Here is a 23,023-nt window from a genome sequence, read left to right on the forward strand (position 1 = left end):
ACCAGATGTTTCAGAACGGGCACCTTTTCTTACAGACTTTATAAGCCTACTGTGCCAAATGGAGATGGAACAACAGTATATCCCAGCTCCCTTGCAAAATGTCAAGCTGCTATAAAATAACCCACCTAACGCATTTTTGCTGCAGTGCCATGGACTAGATTTCAAACGGCCCTATTTGGTTGGTCATGTTGATGATGCCAGATTAACATGGGTCAGAACAGACAAGCTGAACTTGCCTTTTTTTTTTTTTACCCCAAATTCTTCATTTGTGCTTGAACGATGAACACACTGCCTAGTAGGTTAGATGTGCGGTAAGCACCCAACTTCAGAAATATTGCATTGCGTACCAAAAGGCTAATTAAGATAGGCAGGTTTTTAAAGATAAAAATAAAATCATTGAAATTTGGAGATCTTACCTACAAGGGTATTCTACAGAAGCGTTAGCCAACTGGGTGCCATTTGGATGTTGTTGGACTCCCAACACCCATCAGCCCAGCCAGCATTCATAATGGTCAGGGATGATGGAAGTTGTAGTCCAACAACATCTGGAAGGTACCATGTTGAATATCTTCATTCTAGAGAATCATACTTTCACTCAATACTGCCAGCAACTGAAATCTCTAGCATGCTGGCAAAAATGAGAGAAAAGTCTTAGCAACAACTACGCGCACATTCTTATTTTGTATGCATTTTCCAAAAGCATGCATAGTTTTCCAAAGTGCATTATGTGCTACAGAGCTGAACAAAAATAAAAAAAGAATTATCTATTTATTGCACCGTGGGTGTGGGTGTAAAGGTATGAATGCTGCATACAAATGCACACTATACATTTCTTATATACATATTATTGGCATCACCCTATATCTATTTATAGAATCAACATGTATTTAGAAATAGCAATTATTAGAAGCTGTGCAGGTTTTAAATACTGTCTAATATACCATACTCGCAGCAGAAATTGCAAATATCCCAAAGGCTAGTCACAAATGTATTCTAGAAAACTCTGAACTCCGACTTTCTGATTTCCTCTCCTTACAAAAGGTACTCTTATTATAAAAGATAAATCTCTGGTAGAAACAGATCTATAAAACATAAGATATATTTCCAACGTTCCTGAGTTTTCATAAGTCCTTTAAACTTATATAGAAACAAGAATTCAGTGGAGCATTATATATTGCCATAATGCAGGTACCTGGGATTGTGTCCACGTTTTGCACAGAAAGTAAGCATCCTGCCAGCAAAAAAAAAAAAAAAAAAAAAGTACTGCAAACATCTACTGAAAAAGTTGTGCTCCAAAGTTCTACTGCCTGGATGACTCTTTGCAAACTATCCCTACATCTGATTTCCTCCCCCCTTTTTCTTGTGTTTAAGCAAAGTGCATTCCTTTGGCAAAAGACAACAGCTGAAGTCAAGGCACTTAGACCTTATTAGAAAACATGCCAATCTCGTCCGAATTCCAGGCGCTCATCTTCTGGCCGGATGAGTCCTTGTTCCCCATGGATAGTATTGATACCTAAAAAGATTTAAGAGGCTGTAAGTGTTCGCAGGGAATGAGAAATGCCATAACATTTACAATCACCTGAGGCAGACTAGACCTTTGCTGCCAATATGACACAGATGCATCAGCAGAGACTGCAGGAAAGCTTTGCGGGAGTTTGAGCTGCCAGATAAGTGAAATTCCAACCTAAAAGCTCCTAAAATTAGGCACCAACATATATGCTGGACTTTAGTGCAACTGATCCCAACATTTGTAGAAACCGTAGGCAACAAATATCTCTCATAGCCAGTTTGTTCCTATTTAAAGGGGTCTTAAAATTCTTTTGGATGTCACTATTGAAAGTGATTGGCTAATTAGTAGCATCATCCCCCCCCCCATCTGTGTGAGGTACCCAGAGATTCTTTTCCCCTCTCAGTAACACACAAAGAACATAAAAAAAGCTTTCTTATATGGAACTTGGCTCATCAAGGTCAGTATTGTCTACATCAGGGGTTCCTAAACAGGTAAAAAGAACTATTTTAAAACATTCAAAATAATTAAAACCAGCAATAAGCCGCCCCACTGAAACACATGCCAAAGTATTATTTCTATATCATACAACTTAGTGGAATTCCATTTAAACTTATTGAGTATGAGACACTCAATCTATCCCATGATTGTTTGTCCCATCACTGTTGAAAATCCTGCAGCAATAGTAAGCAGAGGTGGAGCAGAATAGCAGCTGTATTGTTGTTCAAATAGCTTCTTCCAAATTTTACATCCCATTTGCTTTCTTGTCCCAACTCATTTTTGTGCAACATCCAGACAATGTACCCGTAAGGCAAGCTGGTAGCCCTACAATTCTTCATTTGAGATTTATTTTTCATAAGGGATTTTAAAACAAATTCTCATCCATCAAAATGAAAAGGATGGAGGTGCCTTTCTTTTCAAATATGATTTTACACTACTGGCTACAATGTTCCACACCATTTTATCTAGCACATGCCTACACATCATAAATCATGAATTTTTTAAAAAAGCACCCCAAAACCAAAATAGACAGCTGTAACTAGGAAACTGAATTATAATTTCTGTCTATTCACTTCACCATGATTTTATGTCTCCTGAAATGAAACTCACCTATTTGAGGTAAAATTGTAATATCCACATTCCTCTAGAACCTCCTCGATCACAGTCTACAAAAGTGAAGCACATGGAATTTCATTACATGTTACTGAAAAGGAACTGAAAGCAAATGATGAAACTACTAAAAACAAGGTGATGTCTGACCTGCATTTGTTCATATGTCACTCCTTCATCCACGTCAAAAGCGCTAGGAAGACCTATGAGTAAATCATATCAGATAATGCTGGATAATGGAATGGACATCTGATTTCATAAAAAGAAGCACCAGAGAAGCTTCTTAAACTGTTAAAAGTTGCCGTCGTTTTATGACAGTGTATACTGAAATCATGGAATTAACAACAATCTTAAGGTATTATTAACTGATTATTGAATATAGAAAAAGGTTCGCACCCAACTGCTTCTGGTCACAGATATGTACTTCATTAAGGTGAAAGCAAAAAAGCAAACCACAAAGGTTAAATCAGCATTGTGGATTAAAGGGGGCAAGAGTCATTTCCATCAATCCCGTGATTTGTTCTGGCCTTGGGAAATCCAGTAGGTGTACAGGAGCTTCTGTAGAGGAGCCAACTTTCCAGTTCACTTCTATGGAGATTCATTTATGCATGTAGATTGGCACCCACCATTTTAATTAATGGGAACCCGTGCCATTCACATCTGAGCATTTTCATGCTCATCCTACTTATATTTCCTTGAAACAGAGTTCCACTGAGTTTCTACATATTTCCAAGTATGTATTCTTAGAATAGCCAGCTTGGAGTTTTCATTTGCCCTCTATTTCACTAACCTTGACCGTGAAAGCTCTGGGGATTTCTACAGCATATATAATAGAAAATTAGTGCAGAGGTAGTGTTGGCAGGTTTCTTTTAGCAATTCTTGTGCCATAACCTTAAACTGTCTTATTGCACATAGGACAGTTAAATTAACACTCTCTCTCTCTCTCTCTCTCTCTCTCTCTCTCTCTCTCTCTCTCTGTGTGTGTGTGTGTGTATACACACCTTCCAAAAAGGAAACATTGGAAAAATCAGGTGGGTGCATATTTGGCGAAGTTACATGTATAACTTTTATTTCAGTCACAAAAGCAGGATACTATCATTTGTCCATTAGCAATTAGATGACAAAGGTTGGATTTCAGGATCTCGCTAATCCAATCATTCCATGAGTGCAAGCATTTCTCCTTGCCCAGTGAAACCATCCCTCTCCTCCCCATGTGTGCTGTTCTTGGGGCTCTCCCTACTCTCCAGAGCAGATTTGGGAGAGGAGGGAGGAAAACCCCGCTGCACTAGCAAGAGTCCTTGCGCTGGCTTCTGCTAGCACGCCAAGTTAATTGAATCTGGCCCTTAATTCTGTATGTTTCCCCAGAAGAATAAAGATGCCACAGGGCCAACTTCAGAGTGATCAATACGCAAATGTTCCCTTTGTAATCCCCTTGTCTAGTGCAATTTAGAACTGGGCTCATATACATTAAGCAGAAATGAATACTGATGCAATCAATGCACAGCAATAGTTGTGCAAAAACTGCTTCTATATGCAGATAAAGAGGATCCTTCTTCATGTGTGTGTGTAGACATAAAGGGGAGTGGGTGCGCATTGGTCCTATCTCTAATGTCCCTGCATGCACCAGGCCCATCCATCGTGCCTATAATCTTCCTGCTTTGACTGGGAAGGTATGATGCAGGCTTCTGTGCATTCTGTTGAATATACTTAAGACCAGGGATAGGCAAGGTTTTTTGAGGCCGGACCAGTCCACTCCCCGCCAGACCTCTCGGTGGGCTGGAGTGTGTGCGTCTGTGCATGCTCTCAAGCTACAGTGGTGCCTCGCAAGACAAAATTAATCCGTTCCGTGAGGCTCTTCGTATAGCGTTTTTTTCGTCTTGCGAAGCAAGCCCATTGATAGCTTAGCGGATTAGCGCTATTAGCGGTTTAGCGGCTTTTAGCGATCAGCTGTTAAGCGGCTTATCAGCGGATCAGCTGATAAGCGGCTTAGCGGCTTAGGAAAAGGGGGGGAAAGGGGGGGAAACCGCAGGAACTCGCAAGACATTTTCGTCTTGCGAAGCAAGCCCATAGAGAAATTCGTTTTGCGAAGCGCCTCCAAAATGGAAAACCCTTTCGTCTAGCGGGTTTTCCGTCTTGCGAGGCGTTCGTCTTGCGGGGCACCACTGTATTTCTGGCACTCTTCAGACTGGAAGTCGGTCCCCGCAGCAAGAAAAAAAATGGCACCATGGGGGGGGGAGCATGGAATCCCCATGCCAATCCACAGAACACCTGTGGGCCAGTTCCAGGAAGCTTATGGGTCAGAACTGGCCCATGGGCCTTAGGTTGCTGACCTCTGCTTAAACGTTTCCTTGTGATAAAGAATCCAAATAACTCAGGGATCCCAGGATGATCTCAGGACAGGTAAGCATATGCAATGGAATATAAGAGCCTGAATGCCTTGTTTCCCGCACCTCCTTTGCATCTTGAGTGCAACCCCCTTGGGTGATGTATAAAAGCAGTAAACACATGCCCTTTTCCATTAAAGGCACAAACTCGTGGTGCATGAGCATGGAAACCAACCAAGACAGGACAATATTTTGAAAGACAGAGCAGCAACATACACAACACATCACCCTTTCAAAACTGCATTCTAGCCAAGGTCTATAAAATTTGTTTAGCTGAAACAGTTTCATAATAAAATAAATTAACCTCCTCTTTCTGCTTTTCCTTCCTGCCACCTTTCCCCAGTCCTGACAATTCAGAACATTCCAATTGAATTTTTTTTTTTTTTGCTGTGAATGTGTTCCTCTTCTTGATAATGCTTTATGTTGCTAGCATGCTTTTCTATATTTTTGCATAAACACTCTTGACTACATCTTTCATTCTCCTCATAAATGCATGTGTTACAGTTTTTGGCACGGTTTTTGGGGTTTTGTTTTGAGTTTTTTCACTATGCAGCTATCTAAATTACTTCCTTCATGTTCATTGTCCCTCACTTCATTCTCACCACACATATTTAATGGTCCATAAGCCCAGTTTCAGTATACTGTTACTATTATTTTAATATTTATAGCCTGCTTCTTTAGCCTAGCATTAGGCTGCCAAATCGGTTCAAGAAGCAACATAGCATACCATATCAAAATCCTGTCATCTCTCCTTTGTCCTGCCAATTTAGCACCGGGGGGTGGGGGATGGAGAGGAACACCTGCCATTACTTTTGAGGGAACTCAACATCACTTGCCTCAAATATGGGCAGAGAATATAAGGACATAAGACGATTCTCCTGGATCAGCCCAACAGCCCATCTGGTCCAATATCCAGTTCTCACAGTGGCCAACCAAATGCCTATGGGAAGCCCGCAAACAGCACAGCAATGCAACAGCACCTGTGATTATCAGCAACTGGCATTCTGAGATAAAATGCCTCTTACAGTAGAGATAAAACATAGTCAAAACAAAACAAATTCCTTCCAGTAGCACCTTAAAGACCAACTAAGTCAGTTCTTGGTATGAGCTTTCGTGTGCATGCACACTTCTTCAGATAAGGTATCTGAAGAAGTGTGCATGCACACGAAAGCTCATACCAAGAACTGACTTAGTTGGTCTTTAAGGTGCTACTGGAAGGAATTTGTTTTGTTTTGACTATGGCAGACCAACACGGCTACCTATCTGTAACTGTAGATAAAACATAGCCATTGATAGTTGATGTCAGGGACTGTGCTGAGGAAGACTGTGCTGACAAAGAATGGTGGGAGCCTCCCCCTCCCCCTGATCTGGATCCTGAATCTTCCCAGGAGCAGGAGAACAGTATAGATTTGGAACAGTGGTTTGCAGAGGGACATAGTTCAGAAGGCAGAAGCTGGGAAATACTGGATGGGGAACAGCTAGAAGAAGAAGAAACACTGGGAGAGAGAGGGTTAACAGATTCACAGTCTCTGGACAGCATTCCTCCGCTCTCCCCAAGGTCAAGAAGAGCTGAGAAAGTGTCAGAACAGAAAACACAGAAAGCACAGAGGGTACAAGCTCAGATTACAAGATGTAGGAGTGACGTAGATGAATAGGGACAGAAGGGGGAGTGATCCTTAATTGGGAACATCGCCATTTCTAGGAGGTGGGTTTTTTGTTCTCTCACTGTAATTATTAAAGTTTCTAACTGGTAAGAAAACTCCTTTTCCTTTGCTCCGCTTATCTACTGCCACGGGGGGAGGAAGCCAATTCCCTGAAACCTGACTCTTGACCTCCAGGAATTTGTCTGTTCCAGTATGATGATCACCAACTCACCATGTATTATTTATTATATATTACAATTATATCCTCACTCCCTTAATGGGAATGACTGCAGCTCAGTGGCGGTGCACATGCTTTGCACACCAAACTCCCTAGGTTTCATATCTAGCATCTCCAGAAACGGCAATACAGAAATGGCCTGGAAAGACCCCAGTCTGAAAGAGTAGACTTGCTACAAGTTAGTACAGACAATACTGAGCCAGATGGAGCAATGGTCTCCTATAAGACAATTTTCTCTGCTCTTAGAAAAAGAGGAGTTTGGATTTGATATCCCGCTTTATCACTACCCAAAGGAGTCTCAAAGTGGCTAACATTCTCCTTTCCCTTCCTCCCCCACAACAAACACTCTGTGAGGTGAGTGGGGCTGAGAGACTTCAAAGTGTGACTAGCCCAAGGTCACCCAGCAGCTGCATGTGGAGGAGCGGGGAAGCGAACCCGGTTCCCCAGATTACGAGTCTATCGCTCTTAACCACTACACCACACTGGCTCTTAGGACTTAAGCATGGTTCCCCCCTTTCTTCCCCCTCACAATGACTCTGTGAGGTAGGCTAGGCTGAGAGACAGCAACTGGCCCAAGAGCAGCCATGTCAATTCCTAGGAGCAGAGGACCCCCTTCAGCCCCCTCAAAATCTGCTGGCAGGGGACCGGGGCCACTTCATATTCAGGGGGTGGAGGAGGCTGAGCACAGAGCGGTTCAGTGGCTGGCTCCTCCCGAGTGCGAGAGGGGAAGCCACGCCACATTGAGCTCCGTGCTCGGCCTCCTCCCGACAATGCAACATCGCACATCATGCTCATGATGTCACACAAGACAATGCCTCTTCTCAAGAGTTCATGGCTAAGGGGTATTTGAACCTGAGTCTCCCTGGTCTTCTTCTGAAATTCTAACCACTACATCTCATATTGATTCTCACTCTGCGTAGTTAGAATCGCCACATGGAAATGGTTTAAGGAGCAACTGTGCGGTTGTTTTCGTCCTATATGCCCTACAAATTTAGCACACTGAACCTCGTTGGAGCTTAATGAGCATTTAGCAGGAGGAATTCATACTTGCTGAATAATGTCAGTGCAGACAGCCGTTGGCAAAGGTTGAGCAACGTGGCTTTCGCCGGACTTACCTGGTCTGTCGTCGAGGACCAAAGTACTCCCCCCTGAAGAGTGCAATAACAACTGGCAATCTGCTGTCAAAAAGTTAGGCTCAATCAGCTCTGGGGAACCTTGGAGAAGCTGCACAAAGACCAAACACAAACAAAACACCTATTGTTTTCCTCCATAAATGTTATAATTGGGAGTGAACGCAGAACTGTAATTTTCTGAAGTAAGAAAAAAATTAAATAGCGGTAAGATTAGTTAAAATGTTTGCCATATCGGACATTCAGAAAGTATGCAGACTTGGAAATATGAAACTGCTCTAAAGGAAAAGATGGATTAAAATTGAGGGGGGTGGAAATTGGAACAACTTTCTGGATAGGGAATGAGGAACAGGAAGTGAATTGTTGAATATTCATTTGTTCAATAGAGCAGGCTTCCTCAACCTCGGCCCTCCAGATGTTTTTTGGCCTACAACTCCCAAGATCCCTAGCTAGCAGGACCAGTGGTCAGGGATTATGGGAATTGTAGTCTCAAAACATCTGGAGGGCCGAGGTTGAGGAAGCCTGCAAATAAAGTTTCATACTGAGCATGAAAAACCTTGATATAACTATGTTTTAAAAATAATATTAGAAGCCATAATGAAAAACAAACAAGGCTTTGAGTTTTCTTAAAACTTGCCTTGCTATTTCTGTTACGCACAAAACCACCTCTCATACCCTGTTCTTTGCAGAGTCAAGTACCAAATACTGTATTTAATGCTTGTTTGGCATGCATTAAACTGTGCAGTCCAATGTAAACAGGGATTTTAAAGGTACTAGATGAATTTGGTACAGAGTATCCCCAATGCTAAGTTCCACAGAGTCTATATGTAGACACAGGTCTGCTTTTCACCACAGCAGAGTGCTTGGGCCCACTGATGTTTGTGTGATTTCAGCCATTTTGATCCCTCCTGGGTGCTCAATCCTTTGGAAGTTGCTCAGAAAAGAAGCGACAACTGTCACAGCAGATGAAATATGGGAGGAAATTTCTAATCCTCAAAGTGACAGGTACTCATCCAAGCACTGCCTGGCTCAGCCAGGTGAATAGATTTCTGCAAATTTGAATTGGTAGAAGGTTTTCATATTATACACTATCAACTTCAATTTACAGTTTTGGGCTAAAGCCAGTGTTCTGTCGTTTTCAGTTTACAGAATTAGAAGTTCACAACTGAGAAGCTGCTGCTAGGTTCAGCTTTACTTCTGGGTGGGTATTTAACCCAGGCAAGAAGGAAAACAAGTACCCCTGTCCTTAGTTATGGATCTCTCTTCCTGCTTCAGGAGAACCTTCTGCTCACTTCTATTAAGCCGCCATAGGAAATTCTCCAGGTGATCCATTTTCATTCATTTTAAAAACAGGTACAACAAAAGGAGAACAGAATTGAAAATGAACAGGTGGAATATTTGAGCTCTAAATGTTATTCCGAGACCAAGAACTAATTTTGTCCAACTTTTCAAGGGGAAATGAATTACAGTACTTTCTAGATTACTTCTGCGCTATCAATACTGATTCCTGAGATGGACAGTACATGTTACATGAGAAAGTATAACATCAGTGGGAGCTAATGAATTGGAATTTGGTAGCAACCACATCAATCATGAAATAAAAGACAGGAAAAGACCTTGGAGACAACTTGGCCTGAGGTTGCTGGATATGAATATCGTGGAGAACAGAGACTCACTCTAGGAAATGGAAGCAGCCTTGGTAGATCTGCTGCCTGGGGTGTGGATGTCTATTTGCACAACCTCCAATACGTCAAGGCAGAAAAGTGGGACACTTTCTTCCAAGGTCATGCACTGTGCAAGATTGCAGAACTGAAAGATGCACTTTTGGGGGGAATAGCATCCAAAAACATCCATTTTGGGGCACCACACAAGAACACAGCCCCCCAAAAGCGCTTTTTTTCAGGGTGACATTGCAACATCCAAAATGGCCGCTGTGCTCTCATGTGAAAAAAACAGTATGTGCCAGGTATGTATTTGTTTCCACAGTGCTCTTCCTGTATATTCGTAAACAAAGCAGCTATTACAAAGACAACCAAAATATCCAGTACTCTCTCATCAAATTGGAAACTAAACCTTTTCACCACACAAGAGGGGATGCACAGTATTATTTTCAGAACTAACAGATAAGCTTCAATCCAGAAATGCTCAGTTGCAATAAGGCATGACTTATTCATCAGTACGAAGCATAGCAAAAACTATTAAAGGGTATATGCACTATATGCTCGTAAGCATTTGCACCAAGATTAATAAAAAGGTGCATCTTTATTTGTCCTGTGCTTAACTTACAGGACACAGGCTGTGCCAGCATGGACATAAACAAATTAAGGCCCAGTGAATGCAGAGTAATGCCCAACACAACAACGAAACCACATACAAGAACAGATATCTCAAGCTACTTTTGTATAGCACAGCATAGCTATCCTTCCTTGTGAGGGTTTTCAGCAGAGGTTGAATGGCCATCTGTCATGAATGCTTTAGTTGAGATTTTTGCATTGCAGGGGGGAGGACTAGACGATTCTCGGGGTCCCTTCCAACTCTACAATTCTATGATCTTGGCGACACCTTTGTGGCTATGAAATACTTTTATCAGAAGTAGAAATAATGATTATAAAAACAACATAAACAAATGGCACATCCATTTCTGTTAATAAGGCCGCATTTGCCAAAGACAATGCAAGGCCTTTCTTTGCCTTGAGTCTTTTTGCGGCAGGGCATAAATAAATATTATATTGCAGGCATTACATTTTGTGGAGGTGTTTGCATGTTACTAGTCTTCTTGAGCCTAAGGGGGTGCAAAATAAATAAATATACATGAATTACACTGGCAGTTGCCACCTTCTGTGGGAACAACTGGAAAAAATACTTGGCATGTTATAGGATCAAATGTGCTGCTGATGTCCTTTGGACTTGCTCTGCTAAGACACACTGTAGTCTTTGAAAAAGAATCTTCTGTGGTTTCAGCATTATCTACAAATAACTGTTCTGTGCTGGATGGTATCCAAAATACGATCTCACAAATAATATGGTAGCTGGAAAGCAATGACCCAAGTTAAGGCCTACTGGGCTGTGTCAATATTATCTAGCATCAAAGCACATTGGAACAGCTTCAGTGCTTTCTGGTCAGGCTGAGAAAAACCCCTCAAGGTTTAAAGGGTGAAGCAGCCCTTCCTTTCAAGCATCTGAATACATCTCTTTTTCTCTCTCTCTTCACATCCCTTCTCGTTCATCTGGGCTTACTCAACATCATCTCCACTTGGTATGATAATGCAGAATTCGGTTCTGTGAAGATGAGGCGAGCCTTGCATCAACAGAACAGGCAAAAAGCATTTCATGTAAATGGGAGATTAGAAGCATTATGTTGCTACTCTGACAATTCTGGAAAATTCTGTCTTGTGGGTTTGCTTCCCTTGGGGTTTTGTTTTGAAATCCCTACTTTCTGAACATGAAAGGAAATATAAGTTCTCTGATCTCCAGTGATAATGGCTTTATGCCTCAGTCTATGAGAAGCTGCCAGGGTTTGTATATGTGTATGTATATTTACACAAATTCACACACACACCACTGCTTGTCCAGACAAATGTAGTAGTTTTAAAACCTAAGGCTGTTGACTGCTGATTCTTAATTCCCCACTATAATGAAAGATTAAGGATATATTCAAATTAAAGTGAAGTAATTTTTAAAACATCTATCTCCAAGACTTCTGGGTGAGTTGCTATGCGTGGACCTCCATTGTTCGTGAATAAAATATGACCATTAGCCTATGTAAATGCTTCACATCTGAATATGTAAAAATGTGCTTCCCTCTGCTCCCTGAAAATATCCCATCCATATTTCAAGTAATAAGGGGAAGGGAATCATAATCACTCTGGGAGTGACCTTCAACATACTGCACCTTTTTAATTTCAGACTTCAAGTTACATGGGTTGCTCTGCTGGCTGAAGAGGCATTTCTTGAATCTCTCAATGACTCTTCTTTTCAAGTTGCAGTGTAAAGTTGGTGGAAGCTGTTTGAAGGTGCAGAAACAGTTTTAGCTCGTCATCGTCCTCTTTTTGCAAGCGGTGTTTGAGATACATGAAAGCATAAACTATTGATAACCAGCAAAGCAGTGACCAAAGAGCATATAAAATTTGACTTTTAAGAAAAGGCAGCTATGACTCAGTCTTTCACCTCCATAGTTTCCCATAAACTATTTACACCCATTTATCTCCCAGTCACTCCTACTGGCTGAAATGCCGCTTATTTAGCACTTCAGAGTGTAAAAAGCATTCCATGCTCCCAGTAAACCTGAGTAAACTTGTACGGTAACTTAGTATTATTGTACCCATATTGCAAGGAAGAAAAGGAGAGGCTTGCCAGTAAGTTCATGGCAGAGCAAAATGTGAACTGCCCAATGGCAGGATATACTTCAAATACCGTTTCGCATCACAGTAAATGTATGGACTTTTAAAATTTTTAAACATGTATGAACTACATTTTCACCCAGTTTTGGATTTCAGGGTGACAAACATTGGTATTCAGAATCTACATATACAATACAAAACATAATCAACAATGAAATAACATTATGAGGAATAAAACCATCGAACTAGTTAAAAATAACAACTTCTAAAAAGCCTTGGAAAATAAGGTTTCAACCTTGCACTTGTAGTATAAGTAAAATAAGGTTTCAACCTTGCAAGTAAAATAAGGTTTCAACCTTGCACTGGTAGTACTGATGCCCAGTAAAGGTAAAAATGGTAAAGGACCCCTGGACGGTTAAGTCCAGTCAAAGGCGACTATGGGGTTGAGGCACTCATCTTGCTTTCAGGCCGAGGGAGCCGGCGTTTGTCCACAGACAGCTTTCCGGGTCACGTGGCCAGCATGACTAAACCACTTCTAGTGCAACGGGGCACCGTGGCGGAAACCAGAGCGCACGGAAACGCCGTTTACCTTCCCGCCACAGTGGTACCTATTTATCTACTTGCACTGGCATGCTTTCGAACTGCTAGGTTGGCAGAAGCTGGGACAGAGCAACGGGAGCTCACCCCATTGCAGGGATTCGAACTGCCAACCTTCCAACTGGCAAGCCCAAAAGGCTCAGTGGTTTAGACCACAGCGCCACCCATGTCCCTTGATGCCCAGTACACCACCTTTGGGAGGACATTCCACAGGCAGGTGCCATGAGAAAAGGCCTCCTCTTTCATATATATGCACTTTTCCTAATGATGGAAGGTGGAGAATGGCCCTCTCTTCTTCTGAGCAGTTCTGCTGCTCAGTGTTGACAAGTAATTGCCATAACAGAAGGGCACCCCCTGCTCCACCAGGAACCCTGTAGCTTAGGGTGTCCCATCCAATTTCTCCCTGCTGCCATCACCCACTTGCTTCTACAGTATACCATTACAGATGTATAATGCTTCAAGTCATGAAGCTGTCTTTAATCTCCATTTACAAAATCGAGGTCAGGCCCTCATCCTAAGGTTCATAGGAGAGAGCAGGCTTCAAATGCCCTTGGTGCCAATTGTTCGTTTGGTTTCAGTGCCAGCGCTTAACCCTCCAAAACCTAAAACAGGAAAGGATAGGAGTGGTTCTGAGAAAGTCTATATGTTGCAACTGGGTTAACTTAGACCCGCACGCAAAGATGCATTGGGGGGGCAGCGGCTTCCAGACAGACTTGGGTTCCAGAATCTATGCTGCTGGAAAGTAAACACTGACAACAGCTGAAGTCGCTGCACACAGTTGATAGAACAAAACACATATTGCTACGTTTTGGCTTGGACTAGAGGCTGCCTAGATTTGTCTGTCACTTAAGGATTACACTGGTCAACAACAAATTTGTTGTCTGCGTTTTTTCAGTTGATTTAGGATGAATCTGATGCGCTGAATACAAAAATCACATTGGTTTTGCTCAATCAGGTCAAGTTTTTGAGCTATGGCCACATGTCGTTTTTTTACGTTTTTGTTCACATGTACGCTTGTGTGGAGCATTTTAGAAGTTGGTGGGGGTAAAATGCCATGTCGAATAATTGTTTTGATTGGAAATGATTATTTTAATGACAAAAAGTATTCAGGTCCGATAGTTCTGGGTGATTATGTCGAAAAGGGATCAGTTTGAAGTCATAAAACCTCGAAATCTTCCATAAATTGGTGCGGCAAAGCATAAAGTCGGGGGATCAAAACTAAGTTAATGGGGCAGCCGCCCCACGAAGTATCCTGATCTTCAATCAGCACGTCGTCCTGTAGCTCATTGTGATGAAATTCCAGTGCCTATCATCGGAGAACTTCCTGACATTAGTGACGAAGATGCCTCCAGTGTTGAAGGACATGAAGAAGAAGAAGTGGTTCTTGAAGATGATGCTCCACATCCATTTTTCCAAAAGGAGTTGAATGATCTAGTTCGTGACCTCAGCTTGTCAAAGGACTCTGCTGAACGGTTGGCATCCAGATTGAAGGAAAAAAACCTCCTCTCTGACAGTGCTCGCATCAGCTTCTTCCGCAACAGGCATCAAGAGTACCTCCGTTTTTTCTCGGAAGAGAAGGACTTGGTGTACTGTGCAGATATTGCGCAGGTTCTGCTCAGGCTTGGAGTGCCACAGTACGAACCCAAAGATTGGAGACTGTTCATTGACAGCAGCAAGCGATCACTGAAATGTGTTCTGCTACACAACGGCAACCAGTTTGCCTCTATACCCCTGGCTCACTCGAGTACACTGAAGGAGAACTATGAAGCGGTGAAGTATGTGCTGGAGAAAATTGGTTATGATCAGCATAAGTGGTTTATTTATGTTGACCTAAAGATGGTGAACTTTTTGTTGGGACAACAGTCTGGCTTCACCAAGTACCCATGTTTTCTGTGCATGTGGGATAGTAAGGACCATGCTCAGCATTACACGAAGAAGGACTGGCCTGTGCGGGAGGAATTGGTGCCTTGCAAAAAAAGGAACGTCATCAACGACCCTCTGGTGGACAGAGACAGAATACTCTTCCCACCGCTGCACATCAAGCTAGGCTTAATCAAGCAGTTCACCAAGGCTCTGGACAAGGATGGTGACTGCTTCACTTACTTGTGCCAGGCTTTTCCAAGATTGACCATGGAGAAGTTGAAAGCTGGCATCTTTGACGGTCCTCAGATCCGTCAGCTCATCAGAGATCCAGAGTTCGGAAACTCAATGAATGAAGTGGAACTGGAAGCGTGGAAGGCATTTGTTCTGGTAGTGAAGAACTTTCTTGGCAACAATAAGGCCAGAAACTATGCAGAACTTGTCAATAACATGCTGACTGCTTTCAGAAACCTGGGCTGCAACATGAGCGTCAAGATGCACTACCTATTTTCACATATGGACTGGTTTCCTGAAAACCTGGGTTCAATGAGTGACGAGCAGGGGGAGAGATTCCATCAGGACATGAAAGAGATGGAGACCAGGTATCAGGGTCGCTGGGACGCAGTCATGATGGCTGAGTACTGTTGGACTCTGAAGAGAGACCTCCCTGGCGCTGAGCATTCCTGGAGTTCCAAGAAACGGAAGTTCAAGCCCTGAAGTTTGAAAAATGGTGAAGCAACATGCAATTTACGTGTACTTACCTTTATCAATGCCCACCATTCAGTTTACAGTAAACCTGACCTGATGGAGAGAAACGGATGCCATTTCCTGATTCAGCAGTGCAAAAATACCCTAATCAGTTGTAGAAATCTAGACAACATTCAAAAAGTAAAAAATTGTTGCCCAGTGTTATTTGCCAGCCAGAAACCAAACTGTGGGGAAAGAAGTTTCCTGCACATGTCCATGGCACCAAACCAAGGGCCAGAGAGGCTGGTTGCTCCTTGCTAAGGAAATGGAGCAAAGTTGTCTTTGTGGCTTTTCATTCCTAAATCTGTTTTCAGGGACTCAGATGTCAGATGAGTGGAAATAAGGTAAGAGGTTTACATAATCATTTTTTTAAAAGCTTACATGGTTCCCCCCCCCCCCCCTTCTCAGATCGGAATGAAACCTGTTGCCATGGAAACGGGATGGGAACGGCTGCTGGAAGCCCAGAACTAACAATGAGAGCTCTCCCCTTATGAACTTCAGCTTCTGCTCGTTAAAGGAGATCTGCAATTGATAGCTTTAAATAAACATCCTACGTGTTTTAAAGGGCTATGTAGAAAAGGAGGAGAGGGGGCAGTTGAAGGCTCCAGGAATGGTCAGTGAGCTGTGTTTTTGCGCTCCTATTTTAAAGACAGCCAAGAATTAATGAACATCCAGTGGAATGCTTAGGTAAATTAGTTCCTTTAGTCAGAAGGAGTAGGCAAGTCCACTCAAGGCTTGATAGCGTATTAGAAACAAAAGTGTGCTTGAGGGAAATGCCCAAGTATTGCTGTCATGTAAACATCACATAATAAGGTCAGAATGAAAGAACAACTCTGGGTCCTCTAATGAGTCCTTTATAGTAGAGGTAATCAACCTTTTGTCTGTTGAGGGCCACATTTTACCCTTTGAGGTAATGTGTTGGGGGCCGCAAGCTGGTGGTGAGTCGATGAATGGCAGAGCCAGAGATAAAAGAGTTATGGATTAACTAATCTGGAATCAAGACTGCTCTGTGTCAATTTGCACCATGCCTACCTCAGAATTCTAATAAATCCTATGCAGGCCCCCAAGCAAGTCCTACTGAGGACACCCTACAATAAATACACAGATCATCATCATCATCATCATCATCATCATCTTTTAGTGCAGCAGACCAGCAGAGCTCTGAAAGCAAGTGAAAATAATTAGTTTCTTACTTTAGTGCTAATGTGAGGGTGTGTGTGTGTGTGTTCCACACACTTCCAATTTGTTCACATACAGCTGCAGAAATCAACTTCTTTTCTCATGCAATACAACCAGAAAAAAATGTGGTTTGGGGTTTTTTTAAGTATTTTCATCAGATTAAATAGCGTCCCTTCCTGTTCTGAATCTACATAAAAGGGGGGGGTCTTGATGGTATGGAGGAATGGGGCAGAATCACCTGTGCCCTGTGAACAATGATGGGTTTGTTTTTCCAATCTTAAAGAGTCCACTGGGCAAATTTTCAGCTTAGCATTACAAGCAGAAATTGTGAAAATGTACAGATTTTTATATAAACTTCTCTTCCTAATCCTCTTCTTCCTAAGTGGATGCTAACCTCTTAGAAACACATTTACCAACAGTAGATTCCAACTTAATCACAAAGCAATAACAACCTTGGTGAAAAGCAGTACCCTGTGCTATCCTATCGAATCTAGAGTCTAATCTAGGGTAGTATTTTTTGTAAATAAATAAATCACATTTGACTTTATGGTACAGACTGTGGATGAAAGTAGATTTATTTTCCTTGTAGTAGAAAATTAACCTCAGTAAGGAATCTCACCTTTTCTATATATAATATTGAGGGAGTTTCCCCCCCCCCCCCAAGCCTTTGGATAAATTCCAAAACCTTCCATCCTTTAGCCTTAAAGTCGAGCCACTCCTTTTGGGTGGTACAAATCTGCAACCTTGCAAGTAGGTAACTTAAGAATGGCAAATGCCCCCTTTGCACTGACCACGTTGTTAAACCAAGAGAGTTGCTTCACACACTGTGTTGTGGTCCAGGTACAATACTATTGCACCCATAACAGGGCTTGGTTCTATTTCAATTAGGAGATGATTAGTAAGAAGGAATATTAATATATTCCAGGAAAGCTCTGGCTGTATTAACTCAGCTTTGCAGCATGACTTCTGCTCTGGAGGGGGGGGGGGGCGGGGAATTCATCCATTCAAAAGAGGGAAGTTGGTAAAACTTGATAAAGCAATAGGTCTAAGATTCAAATAGGGGAAGTAAGAAATCTTACAACATGTGATAAGACTGCCCTAGCAACTGAGAGGTCACAAACAAAAGAAACATCAAGAAGGGTGAATAACAGGATGGCCACAAAGGCGTAAAGGAAAGGTGGTTGAGTGAGAGGCCCACGATAATGAATGAGAAAGGAGCTGGAGGTTAGGAGCTGCACTAGGGCGCTGGTAAATTCAGACGGATGATCTAAATACACAATTGACCATGCATACAGAACGTTTAGGGATGTGGGTGGTGCTGTGGTCTAAACCACAGAGCCTAGGGCTTGCTGATCAGAAGGTCAGCAGTTCGAATCCCCGCAACGGGGTGAGCTCCCATTGCTCGGTCCCAGCTCCTGCCAACCTAGCAGTTCGAAAGCACATCAAAATGCAAGTAGATAAAAAGGTACCGCTCCAGCGGGAAGGTAAACGGTGTTTCTGTGCGCTGCTCTGGTTTCGCCAGAAGTGGCTTAGTCATGCTGGCCACATGACCCGGAAGCTGTACGCTGGCTTCCATGGGCAATAAAGCAAGATGAGCGCCGCAACCTCAGAGTTGTCCGCAACTGGACCTAACATGCAGGGGTCCCTTTACCTTTACAGAATGTTTACAGCACAATCCAACTTCTATTTACTTAGAAGAGCTGCTGTGTCAAATGAGCCTTGCTCCCTAGCAAATGAGCAGTCAGTGAGGACAACATACTAGAATGTAGACGAAGCTTGAGAAAAGAGGCTTTCAGCAATTTGAGGAAACCAAGAGTAAGTGAAGCCAGGGCCAGTGACAGGCAGAGTCTCCCCACCCCCCACACCACTACTACCTGGTTGTAAGAAGGCAGGCAGGTGGGGGCTGGCTGAGAGCAGACTGAAGTTGGTGCTGGATTTGATTCATGAGAAGCAGTCAAGTACAACATTCATTGTAATGCTAGAGAAGACATGCGAGGGAATGTTTGGTCCAGCCAGTCGAAACTTCCTGTTCCTCCTGGCTGGAGCATCCTTCATTTGCATGTGACAAAAGGTGGGCATGACCTTACCTGTCCAGGTAACAAAAGAACGAGTCACGCAGCACTCCCCTTCTTTTTGACTTCCTTCTTTGTTTGACCAGCTTTTAGCTAGGACTGTTCTGCTAGCTCTCAGCTATCAGAAGCACTGGGATTACTCCCCCATATGGGATAGATCCACATGTACATATTTGTAGCATATTTGTAATCTGCCTTCAGGGATCCAACTATGAACTGATGTGAGTAAACTTCATTATCTTTGAATAAGATTGTGGCGTGTTTATTCCTTTAAGAGGGATTCAAAGGAATTTACCAGGAACGTACAATTCAATCTGAGACAGATTGAATTGTATAATAGTGAGAGGCTCACGCGGGCCTGCAACCAGCTATCTGCTCTGCATGTAAAAAGGGGAATGTAACTCTGCTACATAAAGGAACTTGCTAGCACAAGCCAGGAAGGATATTAATAAACAATATATCCTCTCCTGCCACCCTGAACATTTCCACAGTTGGGTGGCCTATCCATCCCAATGGACCAGCCTCCACTGTGACTGAGCCCAGCTGAAAGGCTATCCTCATGCTATCTTCTCTTCAACTAATCCATCAATTTAGGCTTATGCATACACAACTTGGGGGAGTGGGACCACCTCAAACTACTGCTTTTGACATCAGCAGGGCTAGAATGTGTTCCCAGGTGTGGATTATGATTCCAAAACCTTTTCAGACAGGACCACTTGAGTCCTGTTTACTATCTAGAGGGAATTACGACATTTAAATGTTGTTTTATGTTTCTTTTGACATGGCTGAAATGAAACTGATTTGCCAACTCAAAATGGCATAGCTAACAGTTCTTTTATTGCTCCTGTACAGCCCAAGGCGACCCATAAAGTCTTGTTTAAACACTGAGATTGCGTTACAAGGAAGAAAACTATAGTAGCTTGGAATGCCACCTGCGAAGGAAAGCGCTGCAGCTCAGTGGTAGAGCACATGCTATGCATAATGATGATGATAATGATAATAATTTTATTTATTATTTGTTTGTCGCCCATATGAGTGAGTTGCCCCAGCCACTCTGGGTGGCTCCCAAGAGAACATTAAAAACGTAATAAAACATCAAACATTAAAACTTCCCTAAATAGGGCTGCCTTCAGATGTCTTTTCTTTCCATGCAAAAGGTCCCAGGTTTGATCCCCACCAGCTTCAGGGAGGTCTAAGTGAGACCCTTGTCTGAAATCCTGCAGAGCTACTGTCAGTCAGTGCAGACAATACAGGGCTAGGTAGCCTGTCTCAGTATAAGACAGCTTTGTGTGTATGTTGGAAACACACGCCAGTACTTGTGGCAGTTAACTTCTTTATGGAATTGCTTATAGTTTCTGGATGTTGTTCTGCACTATCTTTTTGTAATTTTGGGCCTGGTTGGTGTTTATACTACTGTACTACTGCTGGCTTTTATTAACTATGTTGAGGTTTGTGACTGTGGTGGGTTTTGTTCTATAAGCTGCCGCAAGAGGACTTCTGCACTAAAAATATTTTAAATAAACGAACTAAATATCCAGGGACTCTTGCTTGCTTGGCTAGATGTAAGAAAGAGGCTGTGTGCTTGCAGCTACTGGAGAAAAGCTGTAGAGCAGCTCTAAACATCTCTGAACCAAAGCATGTGCAGTCGTACCTTGGAAGTCGAACAGGATCCGTTCCGGAAATCTGTTCGACTTCCAAAACCAAATTGCGGCTTCTGATTGGCTGCAGGAAGCTTGTGCAGCCAATCAGAAGCCGCAGAAGCCCCGCCGGACGTTCGGGTTCCAAAAGAACGTTCGCAAACCGGAACAATCACTTCTGGGTTTGGGAGCCAAAACGTACGAGTTCTAGGGTGTTCGACAACCAAGGTACGACTGTATATAAGAAGCTTAAGTACAGAATGATCTGCTGAAGGAATACTAGAACTGGATGGGGAATTGTTCTCAGGAACAGAGATCAAATTACAGAAGCATTAGAGGAGACTTTGCTCCTTTTTATACAGGGATTTCTTCCCCCCCCCTCCCCAAACTCCTTTCAGTGATAGCCTCCCCCTCTGCCAGTGTTCTTTGGATTCTATTTTGGGGGTGAGAATGCAAGATTTGGATGCAATTAGGGAAAATCAAAGAATGGAGTTAGATTCCATTCCTACCTTCCTCTCACACATCTCAAGTGCTGCTTAGGAGCAAGAAAACGACTGTGCTGCGCAGACAGAGCAATAAAAACAGGGACGATGGCTTGCACTAGAACAACATAATCGAAACGTACCTGAGTGATGTAGATAATCTTATGCAGCTGAATTAGAATCTGTTGAATAGGATCGCTGATCTGACGCACCTTCCGTTGTGACACAGCAATGCCTGCAGATGCTGCAGATGATAATGCTACAATCAGCAGTGAGAACCCATTTGCTGGCCTCAGTGTCTCTCTCATATGCAGAAGTGGAAGCCGGGGAGGGAGGAAAGAAAGGGAGGAAAGCATTTGGATTTTGCAGTTGGCCAGTGAATCAAATGCTTCCTCCCCATCTTACAATACGGAAATTTAACTTTATATCAGGAATTCGAAAAACAAAGCATTTCTGACGTTTTCCCAATAGGAAAGAGGAACAAGTAATCACCATAAACAGGGCAAAAAAATGCACTAAAAATTGACACCGGTTCCATAAAGTTTGTCAAATCACCATTTTTGCACAGATTTTCAGCATGCAAGGGGGACGACAAAGGCCGTTTTCAATCTTTGAAATCTGTATGGCAATATTGTTTTATGTGTGCTTTGCAAGTAGATGAAAAAATCCATGAAAGCAATTCAACTTTATTCACAGCGTTGCATAAAAAGAGTACATTTTAATCTTCCCATTTTTGTTTTCTGGCTCAGTACCATGGAATATATGCTGCAAAACTTACAAATAGCTTGTTGTTTGAGGACAGTTAGTGTACTAGTCTACACGAATAACAATTCCTGCACGGGATTTAAAATACAACTTCCTTAAAAAGGTATGGTGTCTACTGTGTAGGTCCACATATATCAAGTTAGCACCAGTCCCTTTCCCCCCTGCACACACACTGATATTTAAAATTGGAACCTGTCAGGAGACGAGGTCCCTAATTCTTACTTTCGTGACACAGTTACATTACTACGACGTGGTTTTCTCTCATCTTTTTTGCATGTTTAGATGCGATACCACCTCCACATGACAGAATGTAAATCTGCTAGCAGCGAAACATTAATTCACAGATTTAAATAAGGGTAGAAAAATATAAACCATCATGCTGAATTCTAGAATCATAGATTAGCAGAGCTGGAAGGGACCACAAGCATCATCTAGTTCAACCCTCTGCAATATCAGGATTTTAGATAAGCTGGAACGTACTTTTGCATTTAAGACCCGCTGGTGGAAATATGTCGTTGAAAAGCTGACAAGCCCCAAAAATGGTGTTTGTGACTGGCAGAGACAGCGCGTCCCGTTTCTTTGCTTGAGGCAAAGCCGAAATGTGCAACCTACCCTGCTGGTGCCACGCTGCCCCACAAGCCTTCCTTAACTGTACTGAGCAGCGGTGGCAGCTTCCAGTGAGATTTTGTGAGATCTTGTTCGCTCCGTGAGAAGTCATGAGATTTAGGTAGTGGAGGGGTGCCACCTTTTGGACATCTTCCACTTGAAACAGCTGCCTGTCAGGTACCGTGCTGAGGAGGGCTGCACTGAGGAGCAATGGTGGGAGCCTCCCCCTCCCCCTGCTCCTGATATCTTCCCAGGAGCAGAAGGAGAAGTATAGATTTGGAACAGTGGTTTGCAGAGGGGCATAGTTCAGAAGGCAGAAGCTGGGAAATACTGGATGGGGAGCAGCTAGAAGAAGAAGAATCACTGGGAGAGAGAGGGTTAACAGATTCTCAGTCTCTGGACAGCATTCAGCACCCCCCCCCCTTCTCCAACGTCAGGGAGAGCGCAGAATGTGTCACAACAGAAAGAACAGAGGATACAAGCTCAGATTACAAAATGAAGGAGTGGCGTAGATTAATAGGGATGGAAGAAGGGGTGATCCTTAACTGGGAGCACCGTCATTCCTAGGAGATGGGTTCTTTGTTCTCTAGCTATGATTATTAAAGTTTCTAACTGGTAAGAAGACTCATTTTCCTTTGTTCTGCTCATCCGCTGCCATGGGGTGGGGGGAGCTGATTCCCTGAAGCCTGACACTGCCTCACCCTTTCTCATGGGCAGGCTGACCCT

At 42.9% G+C, this 23,023-nt stretch overlaps 1 protein-coding gene across 4 annotated transcripts in view; it reads right to left on the minus strand.

Annotated features, from left to right (window-relative positions):
- Positions 1-383: 383 nt before the first annotated feature.
- The window catches only part of NEK10 (NIMA related kinase 10), a 107,899-nt gene continuing 85,259 nt past the window's right edge, over positions 384-23,023 (minus strand). For all 4 annotated transcript variants that reach the window (XM_081881906.1, XM_081881904.1, XM_081881905.1 and 1 more), the window contains 6 exons: positions 21,070-21,170; positions 11,905-12,015; positions 7,998-8,106; positions 2,768-2,820; positions 2,618-2,673; positions 384-1,513 (listed from right to left, as the gene is read on the minus strand). In XM_081881906.1, the coding sequence (XP_081738032.1) occupies positions 1,465-1,513; positions 2,618-2,673; positions 2,768-2,820; positions 7,998-8,106; positions 11,905-12,015; positions 21,070-21,170 (479 nt within the window). In that variant the 3' untranslated portion in view covers positions 384-1,464. The remainder of the gene's footprint in view (positions 1,514-2,617; positions 2,674-2,767; positions 2,821-7,997; positions 8,107-11,904; positions 12,016-21,069; positions 21,171-23,023) is intronic.

Source organism: Podarcis erhardii (genome assembly GCF_964252035.2).
Source record: "Podarcis erhardii genome assembly, chromosome: 12".
Taxonomy (NCBI): Eukaryota; Metazoa; Chordata; class Lepidosauria; order Squamata; family Lacertidae; genus Podarcis; species Podarcis erhardii.